Source organism: Chiloscyllium punctatum, chromosome 1 (genome assembly GCF_047496795.1).
Source record: "Chiloscyllium punctatum isolate Juve2018m chromosome 1, sChiPun1.3, whole genome shotgun sequence".
Taxonomy (NCBI): domain Eukaryota; kingdom Metazoa; phylum Chordata; class Chondrichthyes; order Orectolobiformes; family Hemiscylliidae; genus Chiloscyllium; species Chiloscyllium punctatum.
In genome coordinates this window covers 23,604,977-23,619,775 of record NC_092739.1, presented here as the reverse complement: position 1 = coordinate 23,619,775, position 14,799 = coordinate 23,604,977, and the positions used below count along the sequence as shown (strand labels likewise).

Sequence of the window (14,799 nt, the reverse complement as noted above, 5' to 3'; positions counted from 1 at the left end):
AACTTACAATTATTATGTAACAAATTAATACTGAAAGAAAAGGATAGTATAGTGAAAACCTTGTCATCTAAAACTATTTATTCTCAGAATATAACAGTATTCTATTTTCTTATCAAGCTTCTCATGCTATGGATGTAAGTTTGCTCACTGAGCTGGAAGGTTTGTTTTCAGATGTTTTGCTACCATAGTAGCTAACATCATCAGTGAGCCTCCGGTGAAGCACTGGTGGTATGGCCTGCTTTTTATTTATGTGTTTAGGTTTGCTCGGGTTGGTGATGTCATTTCTTGTTATTTTACTCAGGGGGGTGGTACATGGGATCCAAATCAATATGTTTGTTGATAGAATTCTGTCCTTCCTCATTTGTTTGTGAAGATACTAGTGAGACTGGGTCATGTCTTTTTGTGGCTACTTGATGTTCATGCAGCCTGGTGGTTAGTTTTCTGTCTGTTCCCGGAGGCTCACTGATGTTACCTAGTATGGTGACGAAACGTTGGAAAATGAATCATCCAGCTCGGCGAGCAAACTTACATGTAGAAACTCAACCTGAGCTACAAATCTTCTCAAAACTTGTATGTTTCTCAGTTGAAGAGTTCTTACTAAGTAATTATTGTAGATGAAATCTCTTGAGTTGTTTGTTCAATTTGGCATATTATGCATGATCTATACATTGAAAGTGGCTTCTAGAATAAATTACATCCCCACATCCATACTAATGCAAACTCCAAATTTGTACAAATTGTTAGTAATCAATGAAATTATTCACAATTTGATTATGCTGAGTTTTTTCTTCCAAATTGACTGATTTCTCCAGTTCTGTAATTCCTGAAAATGTATAAATCTCATTATTTTTGAGCACTGTTTTAGCGGTCGAGGTGAGTGGGGTTTGACATGCTTTGGGCTCTGACATCCTACAAACAGTACAGTGCTGTGAAGCAAAATTAAAAATGGAATCAGTTAGTTTCACTCAAATCATCTAATTATATGTGCAAAACAACTTGGTGACTTTTTTGTAGGATCATTCCATCCCCAAATTTGCAGCTGGAAAATGAATGTTTTTAATGAAAATGTCAGCTTTCTTTTCAAAGAGAACTCCAAGGACATTTGAAAGTCTGCTCAGTAAATTAAGTTTTTTTTTCATGTAACTATACAAAATTAAGGTCACTAGCATGGCTGCATTGAAGCTATGTAGCTAAGTATTAACTAGATGTTGCTCGATCAGCAAGGCCACCTTTATTTGGAAACACAAAAAGGACCAGTCCCTCCTACTGAGCAGGGAACTTGGAAATTGGATGCTCTGCTTTGACTTTTTTTGATTATCTCAATTTTTTTTTGATATTGCTTCAAAATGCACAAACCTATGTCTGTTATACAATATATGCACAAATACAATAGTGTAGTTTTATTATGTACCCTTTCCATCTTTCATTTGCCACCGGCACGGTGGCACAGTGGTTCGCACTGCTGCCTCACAGCACCAGAGACCTGGGTTCAATTCCCACCTCAGGTGACTGTCTGTGTGGAGTTTGCACGTCCTCCCCGTGTCTGCATGGGTTTCCTCCGGGTGCTCCGGTTTCCTCCCACAGTCCAAAGATGTGCAGGTCAGGTGAATTGACCATTCTAAATTGCCCGTAATGTTAGGTATGGGGTAAATGTAGGGGTATGGGTGGGTTGCGGGGCGGTGTGGACTTGTTGGGCTGAAGGGCCTGTTTCCACACTGTAAGTAATCTAATCTAATCTAATCTTTTAATGACATGTCAAACCTTGCAACCAGTTATCAAAAACCTAAAGCTTTTAGTAAATATCATGACTATTTATATTAGCTATTTAGCCCGGCCTCAAATACAGATGGAGAAATCCATCAGAAAAATTCAAATTATCAGTAAACAAAGCATTCTAGAATTTGTTCACCTACAAATTCAAACCAAAAACTGAAATCTGTGTTATTTACCGATAATTAATACTTTTGCTTGGTTCAACATTATGCAATGCCATAGTAAACTTTATGGGTTTATATTTTAAAACATGCAAAAGCTGGAAATGAAGCAGAAAGGGTAAAAACTTTGCCAAATGATCATTTTCTGTTACTAAAATGTCTGATATGACATTCCTTATAAATATGACGCCCACATCACATGAGAGAATAAAAAAAATGTATAATTATTGTTTTTTTAAATGTTGGTTTTGATTTTCTATGGCAGATAACTTGTAACAAATCATAAGAGATTGCCTCATATTTAACCATTCAGCCTTTAAGTGTGTAGTGTAGCATGGTCAATGCATACATCATTTGACATTCTGAGATTGTTTCTTGCACAGACTTAGAACCTGTGGCAAAACGTGTGCACTTTTATCTTTATCTGGATATTGTTACTGTCCATGCTTTTTCAAAATTATACTGATGAATCTACTACTAAATGAACACAGATTATGTACAATTATCTTCTGTCTTGGCACAGTTTATGCAGTTTATGGTATATTATGTAAAATGGTCAAGTACACCATCTTTATTTAGAAACAAAAAAGGAGCTGTCTCTCCTGCTGAGCCGGAAACTTGGAAGGTGATGTTTTGCTTTGACTCTTCCTGATTATCTCAATTTTTTTCTTTTTTTTAATATTGCTTCAAAATGCACAAATCTCATATGAGTCTGTTGTAAAATGTATGCACAAATATAGTGGTGTAGTTTTAAATATTATTATGTACCCTTGCAATCTTTCATTTGGCAGAATTCTAATGGATTGTCAAACCTTGCAACCAGTTATCAAAAGCCTATCTAAAGCTTTCAGTAAATATCATGACTATTTGCACTAGCTATTTAGCCTGGCTTCAATACTGATGGAGAAATACATCAGAAAAATTCAAATTATTGGTAAACAATGCATTCTAGTATTAACAACTTCAATCAGAAGGCCAAAATCTGTGTTATTTACCAATAATTAAAACCTTTGCTTGGTTCAACATTATATAATGCCATAGGTAAATTTGAATTTTCATTTTAAAAGATGAGAAAAGTGGCAGAAAATAAAAGGACAGTGTTCCTATTCCTATAATATTGAGGCGGGGTGGGGGGGGGGGGGGGGGGGGAGCGGCATGAAAAGTAAATGCAAGATTCTTATCACCAACTCTGCTCCCAAGAGCCTAAGAACAGCACAGATGTCACTTTTTTTACTGAAAAAGAAAATATAAACCTCTTGTAAAAGGATGTTTATGCATTACAGGCATCTGAAAAGGTGTTGCTCCATGGCTTTATAAATACTGGTCTCTCACCAAGTTTATTTGAATCATACTATGGCATTATATCCTTTTACCACTAAGCATATAACTATATTACTCTGCTTCCTACTTTCTTTTCTCTACCTTCTTTGCTTTTCTCTTTGGAGGCAGTGAAAGTCGTCGGAGCACTCCCAGCTTATCCATGCACCTAGACAGCAAATCTTATGTCCAGGCTCCTAGACATTTTCATGTACCAGGTAGGAACTGCATGTGCTTTGCTGGTTTTAGCACAAACTTTTGTTGCATCTTGCATAATTTTGGCATTATACAAGAATATGCTGTATTCTGCAAAACCTCACTGTCATTAAAAAGCTATATTTGTTTTGATTGTTTTGACTTTGAAAATATGGAGTACATGTCTGCCAAAAGCTGACACCATGTAGAAAATACTGGCCATAAATTCATAGAACTTGTACTAGATTCCCTTCATTATCCTAATGAGTTTAAATTAAACTATTTAAGAGCTCAGTTGATTTATCTATGAAAGGAATATGATGGGTGTGTGTTAAGCAATATTGTTATTGCAGACGTGACATAGTTCTTCAACTAGACTTTGCCATTGTAACGATGGTGAGACTTTGTATTCACAGTCATTACTTCTCTGAAACTAACGGCAACTTTTGGGAGGATCACAAGTACATTTAAATGTGGAAATCCGAATTCGTTGTTAATGATTCTCCAATTCTCCATAAGGCACTATGGGGAGGTCTCTGACTGAAATTAATTGGAAATTCCATTTTTACACTCTTAGTCACACTAAAAATCTATGAAACGTCATATGTAATTAAGTAAAGTGTAACTGTTTTTAAATGGCAGATTAAGTTCATAATTCCTGCTGATTGTTTTTCATGGCTAGAAAAGTTAATCTGTATAATTGTGGAATGTTTAATATATTATGTTTTGTGTTAATTCATAAAATTTAATTTTTTGAAATATGTCTACAACAGTTCAGGTTCTACCGTTGTTCTTTGTATATGTCCCATTCTTTAATTGGCTTTTCATAAAAACGTTAAGTGGTGATGGTCCAGTCAGTGCTTTTTAACTTCGCCTGGTTTGCTGTGAGAATTCTTTAATGTGACTAGCTTCCCTGCTTAATGGCACCACTATGGCTGGGCACCTGAAGATCCCCTTGACTTTGTGTCAAATTCAAATTTACAAGTGAATTCCATTCCACAAAGACTGCTAGATCATTGTGGGCAGCTTTTTTCAAGGTCAGCAAGGAGTACCATATAGATACCATCAGGATTTCAGTAAACCAAATCAAACTGACATAATATTCATGCAGTGTGCACTGTTTTAAATTTATTGATGGAGAGTTATTTGCATCCAGATTGTTTTAATAGAAAAAGATATAGACTGAAAATACACAGCACACCCATTTAGTTCTGAACTGGAAAGTTAAAACTTTGGTATTCTCAGGAGAGAACCCAACTGAAATGTTAATATTTCGCCATTATTGTTAATCTTTCTCCTTGAGTGAATTGGTGTGTACTTGCAGCATCTTTTTAGCCATTATATCAGGGTTATTAGCGTAGAGTGCACACCTTCAACAAATGCAGGTTGGCTGTCTGTGTCTGTTTTAAACCTTTACATTTCAGGTTTAATGAACAAGGAGGATGAAAGTTCAGTTTAATACATTTTTGAAATTAAAACATCACATTTATTTCAATCATTTATGCTTTATCAAAATAAACGATTTGTTCTCTTATTCAGTGCTTAATTGTTTCCAAATTTGATGATTTTAAAGTAGTCAACCAAAGATATAAAATCAATTGTGGGGCAAAAAATGTTTTATTATGAATCCACAGATGGAACATTTGATTCAATAATGGAATCAAATTTCTTAATGGTTAACTGCAGTATGTATCTTGGCAATGTGTAACATTGCATCAGCCAGTAATGATTTTCTGTAAATGTTGTAACGTGGAGACAGGAAATGCAACAATAATATCTGTTAATGTTGCAGTACAATGGGGGGAAAAAAAGATTCAATATCTGTATGTTTCGTAAAAAGACTAATGTTACAAGGCGGCAAACTCAGGTAGCATAGGGACTTGCCCTCCTACAGTGGGCAATCTCAGTGAGTCTGATTTGTTTCTGTATGCTCACTGGATTATATTATCCTGATATATCTGGAGGTAGCCGCAAGGACAGTACAAGAAAGAGGCATAAAACAAAGTAAGTAACATTAAATAAGAAGCTGATAAACCAAATAAGACATAGAGAGACGAAATAAGGAAAAACATACGAAAGAAACCAAATAAAGTGAGATATGAAAGTGAGGTAGAGGTGCAGAACTACATAATGTCACTCCAGCAAAGAGGATAACAGGACCATGAAAGAACGAAGGATGAGGGGCAAGGGAAAGTGATGCAAAAACTTTATATACTGCACATTTTCTTTGAATTGACATCATAACTTTGTTATATGTAGGCTTTTAGATTTTATTATATTGACGATTTACAGCTTTTTGGGTGATTTTTCACTCTCAAATGCATATGCCTCGTGTAAAATGAAAGCAGCGCAAACAAGTGAGTTACAGAGTACAATATCTTGCCTTACAGGAATGGTGCAGATATCAAGGCATTCTTGCTATAAATGCCTCAATATTTGCTCTTGAGGCTCATAAATTCACTTGAACTCTTCATTAGAATAATACTTTATAATCATTCCCAGATTATTAATTGTTCTATTCTTCGCCAAATAATCCACTGTTTGTACTGCCTGTGCAGTTTTGATGTTTGTGGATATCACTTCAATTTATGTCTGCAGGCCCTTAGCATTTCTTATGAGGCTAGAGGTACTGTATGTTCTGGTACACAGACATGACATCAGCTGTGCAAGTGAAGATAAAATAGTTCAAAACTTATGCGGGCGCATGAACTTACATCAGATCTGATACCATAAAATGGGCCTAAAATACAATCATGCTGAGCTAATTTCATTTACTTCCAAACAAGAAAACATCCCATTTATGTCACAATGAAAATATGTTCTGCACAAAGACCCATCCAGCAATGATTCCCTTTTGCACAGTCACAGTCTGGGCTACCACGCAATGCCTCCATGCTGCCCTGCCAACTACTCAGAACATTCGGCACATTAGATATCATCTTTATGATCGTAGTGTTCTGTGATTGGTGATATAGTCCGTAATCTTCCTTCATTTCTCCTAATCCTCAGCATTAGCCATTAAATGAAATTACCAATTCCATATAATAGGCTAATAAATTATCTGATGCTGATATTGTTGAATTAACTCAGGCAAGCATATGGAAATAACTAGCCTTGCTGATCTGCAATTGTATCTTGAAACTGTTCAATTAGAAGTTTAACAATATGAACCACCAAGTGTCTGAGTAAGTGCACAACATGTTAGCATTTTTTTAAATTGGATTGCTATAAGAGGAGTCTGAGTGAGAAATAAACCAAAACATTTGTGTGAAATTTACGAAGATGTGAGATCATCTACTGCGAACAAACTTGCTTATTTTACACAACTTTTATGTTAAGCTAAAATAATGCTCTGGCATATCATTTTTTGTGGTTCAATGAGTTTAATATGAGCTCAGCTTGCACTACTGAAATTTTTCCCATTTGGGTGTAAAAGATATTTGTGAAGTTAATTAGACAGCCATGAGTGAGTTGTCAGAACATTGGAGGTTGGCTGATGTGGTGCCGTTATTTACGAAAGGCTGTAAGGAAAAGCCAGGCACTTACAGAACATAGAACAATACAGGGCAGAGCCGAACTTTCGGCCCTCGATGTTTTACCGACCTGTGAACTAATCTAAGACTTCACTAAGACTTCCCCTTCGCTATCCCATTGTCATCCATATGCTTATCCAGGGACTGTTTAAATGCCCTACTGTGGCTGAGTGTACTATATTGGCAGGCAGGGCATTTCACGCCCTTACCACTCTGAGTAAAGATCCTGCCTCTGACATCTGTCTTCAATCTATCACTTCTCAATTTGTAGCTATGTCTCCTTGTACAAGCCAAAGTCTTCGTCCTAGTAAGAAGACTCTCACTGTCCACCCTGTTTAATCCTCTGATCATCTTGTATGTCTCTATTAAATCCCCTCTTAGCCGCCTTCTCTCCAATGAGAACAGACCCAAGTCCATCAGCTTTTCCTCATAAGACCTTCACTCTAGATGAGGCAACATCCTGGTAAATGTCCTCTGCACCTTTTCCAATATTTCCACATCCTTCCTGTAATGCGGTGACCAGAACTGTGCACAATATTCCGAGTGAGGCTGCACCAGCGTTTTGTACAGTTGCAGCATGACATCATAACTCCAGAACTCAATCCCTCTACCAATAAAGCCTAACACACACCGTATGCATTCTTAAAATCACTATCAACCTGGGTGCAACTTTCAGGGGTCTATGTATATGGACACCAAGATCTCTCTGCACATCCACACTACTAAAAATCTTTCCATTGACCCAGTATTCTGGCTTCCAATTATTCTTCCCAACGTGAATCACCTCATATTTGTCTGCATTGAACTCCATTTGCCAACTCTGAGTCCAATTCTGCAGTTTATCCAAGTCCCCTTGCAACCTGTAACATCCTTCCACACTGTCCACCTCTCCACCGACTTTAGCGTCATCTGCAAACTTACTAACCCATCCACCTATGCCTGCTCAAAGTCATTTATAAAAATGACAAACAGCAGTGGTCTCAAAACCCACTAATAACTGGACTCCAGGCCGAATATTTTCCATCAACCACTACTCACTGCCTTCTTACAGAAAGCCACAATAATCCAAACTGCGAAATCACCCTCAATCCCATGCCTTCGCATTTTCTCCAAAGGCCTACCATGTAGAACCGTATCAAAGGCTTTACTGAAATCCACGTGCACCACATCAACTGCCCTACCCTTATCCACATGCTTGGTCACCTTCTCAGAAAACTCAATGAGGTTTGTGAGACACGACCTGCCCTTGACAAAACCATGTTGACTATCTCCAATCAAATTGTTGCTTGCTAGATGATTATAAATCCTATCTATTATAATCCTTTTCTACAACAGACTTAAGGCTCACTGGTCTATAATTATCTGGGTCATCTTTACTATCCTTCTTGAGCAAGGGCACAACATTTGCAATCCTCCAGTCCTCTGGTACTAAACCTGTAAACAAAAGATCATGGCGAAAGGCTCCGCCATATCCTACCTAGCTTCCCAGAGAATCCTTGGATAAATCCCATGCAGCCCGGGGACTTATCTACTTTCACACATTATAGAATTAATAACACCTCCTCCTTAGTAACCTCAATCCTTTCTCGTCTAATAGCCCATATTTCACTATTCTCCTTTACAATATCCTCCTTTTTCTGCGTGAAAACAGATGAGAATTATTTGTTTTGCACCTCTCCAATCTCCATAGGAGCCACACACAACTTCCCACTTCTGTCTTTGACTGGCCCTATTCCTACTCTAGTCATCAATCGGCAATGAATTCATAGTCGTTGTTAGACTCTTAATTCCAGATCTTGATTTTTTAATTGAATTCAAATTCCATCATCTGTTGTGGCAGGATTTGAACCCAGGTCCCCAGAATGTTACCTGGGTCTCAGGATTTACAGTCCAGTGACAATATCACCAGGTCATCACCTTCCCCCTGTGTATAGAGCAGTGAGCTTTACATCAGTGATGGGTACATTGTTGGAGGGGCTTCGAAGGGATAGGATTTAGAAGCATTTGGAAAGGCGAGGATGGATTAGGGACAATCAACATGGCTTTGTGTGTGGGAAGTCATGTCTGATTAACTTGATTGAGTTTTTTGAAGAGGTGACAAAGAATAATGATGAAGGGAGAGAGGTAGACATTGTCTATATGAACTTAAGCAAAGCATTCAACAAGGTTCCACATGGTAGAGTGGATAGTAAGGTTAGATCACAAGAGGATCCAGGGGGAGTTGGCTTGAGGGTAGGAAACAGAAGGTTGTGGTAGAGGATTGATTTTCGGACTAGAGGCCTATGAACAGCGGAGTGCTACAAGAATCCGTGCTGGGTCCACTGCTTTTTGTCATTTATATAAGTTAAATAAATGAATTAGATGTGAATATGGGAGGCATGGATAGTAAGTATGCAGATGACACCAAAACAGGTGCTGTGATGGAAAATGAAGAAAATTATCTTGGAGTGCAATAGGACCTTATCATATGGGCCAATGAGCAAGGAGTGGAAGATGGAGTTTAATTTCAGATAAATGGGAGGTGTTGCATTTTGTAAGGCAAATCAGGGCAGGACTGAGACAGTTAATGGTAGGGTGTTGGGGACTGTTGCCAAACAAAGAGACCTTGAAAGTTCATTGCAGGGTAGACAGGTTAGTAAAGAAGACATTTGGCATGCTTGCATCATTGGTCAGAACATTGAGTATGGAAGTTGGGACATCATGTTGAGACTGAACAGAACATTGATGCGGCCACTTTTCGAGTCCTGCATTCAATTCTACTCCCTGCTATAGGAAGGAAGTTGTTAAACCTAAGAGGGTGCAGAAAAGGATGTTGCCAGGAGTGAAGGATTTGACCTGTAGGGTGAGGCTGAATAGGCTGGGGCATTTTTCCTTGGAGCATCAGAGGCTGAGGGGTGACTTCATAGAGGTTTATAAAATCATGAGGGGATGGATAGGGTGAACAGAAAAGCTCTTTTTCCCAGGGTAGGGGAGTCCAAAGATATAAGGCATAGGTTTAATACGAGAGAGGAAAGATTCAAAAAGACCTGAGGGGTAACTTTTTATGCAGAAAGTGATGCGTGTATGGAGCGAGCTGCTGGAGGAAGTGGTAGAGGCAGATACAATTACAGCATTTAAAAGGATCTGGAATGTATATGAATAGGAAGGATTTAGAGGATTATGGGCCAAATGCTGGCAAATGGGGCTACGACAGATTGGGATGTCTGGTCAGTGTGGACGAGTTCGACAAAGGATCTGTTTCCATGCTGTGTATGACTCTCTGACTCTAGTTTGGACAGTCTTAATTCTTTTTTTAGCATAGGACTCTTTCATAAATCCATTTTCAATAAGTGAGCTTGTTTTAATAGACTTGTGAGTATCTAAAAACTTGAGTAGGTTCATGGATGAGATGACGTTCTCCTGGAATCCTTCTGGAGTACACTTCTGAATGACCTTGATTGCCAACAAATTAGCTCCTGCGCAATCCCTTCTAATAGCCCGGGTTCTCCCACACTTGTATCTGGTGTCTTATTGCATATAGGTTCCCTCTCTTTCCGAGGTTCCCGTTTCTCCCCAACAGCCAACCTTTGTGGCGAAAATACCACAAGACATTGTATTCTGCATGCTACACAACATTGTGCATGAAGCAACTTTCAAATACGTGAGGATGAGCCAAGTTTACAATTTCCTCCCTTGAAGAGAAAGATAAGGAGGAGAAGAAGGAGGATGAGGAGGAAGAAGCCGGTCCATAGCTTTCAGATGTCAAATGTGAAGGAGGTGCCTGCCAGTGGCAGGAAAAGAGGCACGGCTATGATTGTGCAAGATGGGATCATCGCCAAACAGGTTCTTATGTAGAATAGATTTTTATTGGGTCCTCCAATATGACAATGGTCACCAGTCCCTGGTAACTACTCTCACCTAAATATTCCTTAAGCAAAATTAAAATTGCTGGAAAAAAAATCAGCAGGTTTGGCAGCATCTGTGGCGAGAAATCAGAGTTAATATTTCAAGTCCAGAGACCTTTCTTCAGATCTTCAAGATCCCTGAACATTGGTTCCAAAATTATTCATGACACTTCATAGCCCCCACAAGGCAGTGAAGGACCATCAATGAGTTTGATATCACAGTCAATATGGCTGCATACCTCTCCATCATCTACATTAATATCTTTAAATCATAAATGAGATGTTAAAATACTGTCGTGAACTGACCACCTCAAATGAACATCATTGAGTATGAATGAGTCACCCATGTTGAAAACTTATTCACCACAAACCCCAGCAGGTAAAAACAGAACAGCAATACTTGAAAATGAATACACTAGTCATACATTTCACTGTATACAAGATGGGTTGGAGCAGTGGATGTGGATTTCCTCTGGGTGCTCTGGTTCCTTCCACATGCCAGAGATGTGCAGGTCAGTTGGATTGGCCATGCTAAATTGCCTGTAGTGTCTGGGAATGTGCAGGCTAGGTAGGTTAACCATGGGAAATGCAGAGATGCACGGATGGAGTAGGTCTGGGAGGGAAGCTCTTTGAAGGATCAGTGTGGACTCGATGGGCCAAGTGGCCTGTTCCACACTGTTAGGGATTCTGTGACTCTGTGTATGTTTCGTTCACAAGTCTTACTGGTTTTTCCTTCTGGAAAGCTGTGACTATACTGCACAAACTGATACTCTTCAAAACTAAGATACAGTGCAGGTGCATGTGGCTGTTGTGCACATGTCCTAGTGTTGGATATCATGACTGATTATACGACTGCAGTGTTGCTCTTCCTTTAACATTCAGTAGCATGACCAAAGGTGAGGACTTTAGGTTGTGGCCAACATACACTGCAGTTCTCCCTACTGCATTCATGTAGAACTCTGAGCTCAAAAACTGCATGAATGTATGTAAAACTCCGTTATCTCACTTTTTAGATTAGAATCAATCTAAACATCATGGCAAAGACAGAGAACACAGGGGGCCAACACCTTCAACATATTGTCTAGCTATCACCATTGTTAACAGCCAACCCAAGAATGTAACTTTAAAAAAAAGGGTTTTGTGATTTACACATGAAAGAAGTGAAACTATCACTGTATTCTAACAGATGAAAGGCTTAACAGACAATCAGTTTTTCAATGTATAATTTCAGTTACATCACACTGTAAATTTTTGCTATAAATTCTGTGTTAGGATTGAGCCCTCCACTATCACTTGATAAAGGAGCATCGCTCCGAAAGCTAGTGTGCTTCCAATTAAACCTGTTGGACTATAACCTGGTGTTGTGTGATTTTTAACTTTGTACACCCCAGTCCAACACTGGCATCTCCAAAGCATTTATACTGTGAGCCAACTGATTCAGAATGTTGAGGGAGGATTGCACCCTCTCCTGGCCACATGCTGCTCTTGCATCCCCTCTGAGTATTGATGAGTATGTTTCTCCATGAGATTGATCAATCTCTCATGAACAAAGACATGCTCTCGAGATAATGTCGAGCTCATGCCAGTGATGGATCTTGAGCTTCACCAGAGGCCCACATATCTGCTCCAGATTGGACAAATACTCTACCACAAAAGGTGACTCCCAAAACTCTACGTTTCTGCCCAATGGAGAATAGTCGTGACCTTCCTCCCTCTTCTGAGCAGATATCTCCAACTCTGGCACCTCCTTCTGCACTCTGGTGCTGCACCTTTTATCTTGTCTCACCAACTCTAGACCCCTCTAAGGTGCTTGGAACTCAGTTGGCAGAGTGCATTAATAAGATGTGACACTGCTCCCTCAGATTTCCCACTTCTTGATTACCATGGTGATCTGGCGCGGGCAGGTGAGAAAGCAAAGTTAGGATCCACATGAGAACAAAAGTGCAATGCTAGGTTTTACCTTTGTAGTGAAAGCATTTTCCAGTGAATGTTCCAACTTTAACTCTGAGCACAGTACCTTATGAAGTCATCCCAATCCTGTACTCCCTCTCCTGCCATCATTTATTGCCCTCCCATTATAAGGTGACAACAAGACCTCCATCATTATCATTATGTGTCAAAGAAATCTCTACAATGTCTTTTGCCACCTGATACTGGCGATTAACCGTCTCCCATGGGCAGCTGCGTAAGCATGCTGAAGATCTCCATGGCCATCTGATCCACCATGTGTATGGACCTCAGCAATGCTGATCTACTCTCTTGTCCGGACTATTTCCACAACTTTGCATGTATGCTCTGCAACAGTAACCTAAATAGATTTCATATATGGAGATGGTTTGCTCTTTAATATGGCACAAGGCTATTCACATCTGTTTTGTGCGTAACTGCTCAGATCACTATGCTCAATCATAGAAGCCTCAATGCTGAATAAGTATTACGTGCAGTGTTCATACCTTATCTGCATCATGCAGATGTGGCTCTTATCTTGGATCCCTCTGTCTATGAGCCTAGGTATCTACCTTGCCAGAACATAGCAGTGCTCTAGAATCTGTCTCAGCACTGAATCTGTGATCTTACGAGAAGTGTTCCCCACTGCCAACATGTCAAGCTGTGCTGCCTTTGTGGTTGCTATGATGTGGATGCACAGGTGTTGTGATAGTCCCTATCACCTGATGAAGGAGCGACACTCTGAAAGCTAGTGTGCTTCCAATTAAACCTGTTGGACTATAACCTGGTGTTGTGTGATTTTTAACTTGCTGGTTGCTTGTAGGTTTCATGCTGGTATCTATATTACCATCAGCTGGGATCATATCATTGGAATTTTGTTTCTGTTGAAGAAATTGTTGCATCACGCACACGCACACACACACTAGTCATTCCACACTCTCTCAGATATCCACTTCCCACTGGGTTATCAATCCACAAATGGTCTTACTTTTTTTGGGCTGTCCAGAAACCTTTGGCCATAGTATTTGCCCTTTTCAGATTGTAAACTATAATATGTAATTTGAATGCACTGGATTACAGTTTTGAGTTGCAGTGAATATTAAGCTAATTGTTAAAAGTTTTTTCAGAACAGCCCTAACTGCAACCTTGAGTCAAAAATAAACATTTAAACTGCCCTGTCAGAAAAAAGCAACTGGTAAATTGGCAAGTTAACTGAATCATCACTTATTCTCTGTTACTAGTGCAATCAATATTTAGGGATGGATATTAACTTGTGGTATGGAGAGATTTGAGGGAACTAGTCTTTTCTATAAAACCTTAAAAGAAGATATTTCCTGACAATTCTGTATTTAATTATGGAGAGAGATTGTGGAATTTGTTGGGACAAAGAGATATCTCAGTGTTACAAAAAGCTCGTAGGAAGGTACAGCAAATGGGATGTTAGTCTATTTTTGTAGGAGAAATGGAATATAAAAGTTGGGTCCACATCCGAAATACCGTCTGCAGTTTTGGATTTCTGTGATTATGGATAAAAATACTAGAATCGGTTCAGAGAAAGTTCATTTGACTGATTCCTGGAATAAGGGGATATCTTATGAAGAAAGGTGGTTCAGCTTTGGCCCATGCCATTGGAAGTTAGAAGAATGAGAGTTGATTTTATTGTAAAAATAATGTAATGAGAGATAATACAACAAGATACAACTGATGCTGGAGATTTGAAATAAGAACAGAACATACTAGAGAAACTCAGCAGGTCTGGTAGCATCTTTGGAGGGAAAAACAGAGTAAACCTTTCGAGATCCAATGACTCTCTTTTGGAACCCCATCCTGGCAGCGTTTGATGATTTGGGTACTGGAAGAAAGGCCCTCTTGTCGGGAGACTAAATCGAAGGGATAGGGTTTAGGAATAAGAGGTGTCACTTTTAAGACTGAGATCAGAAGATTTTTTTTTAGATGTTATTGTGTGGAGTTCTCTTCTACATAAAAGCA

General features: G+C 39.0%; 1 protein-coding gene across 1 annotated transcript in view; it reads left to right on the top strand.

The window, feature by feature from the left end:
- ablim2 (actin binding LIM protein family, member 2) overlaps positions 1-14,799 on the top strand; it is a 407,210-nt gene that overhangs the window by 264,045 nt on the left and 128,366 nt on the right. Inside the window, exon 14 of the mRNA XM_072577791.1 lies at positions 3,380-3,469. Within this exon, the coding sequence (XP_072433892.1) occupies positions 3,380-3,469 (90 nt within the window). The remainder of the gene's footprint in view (positions 1-3,379; positions 3,470-14,799) is intronic.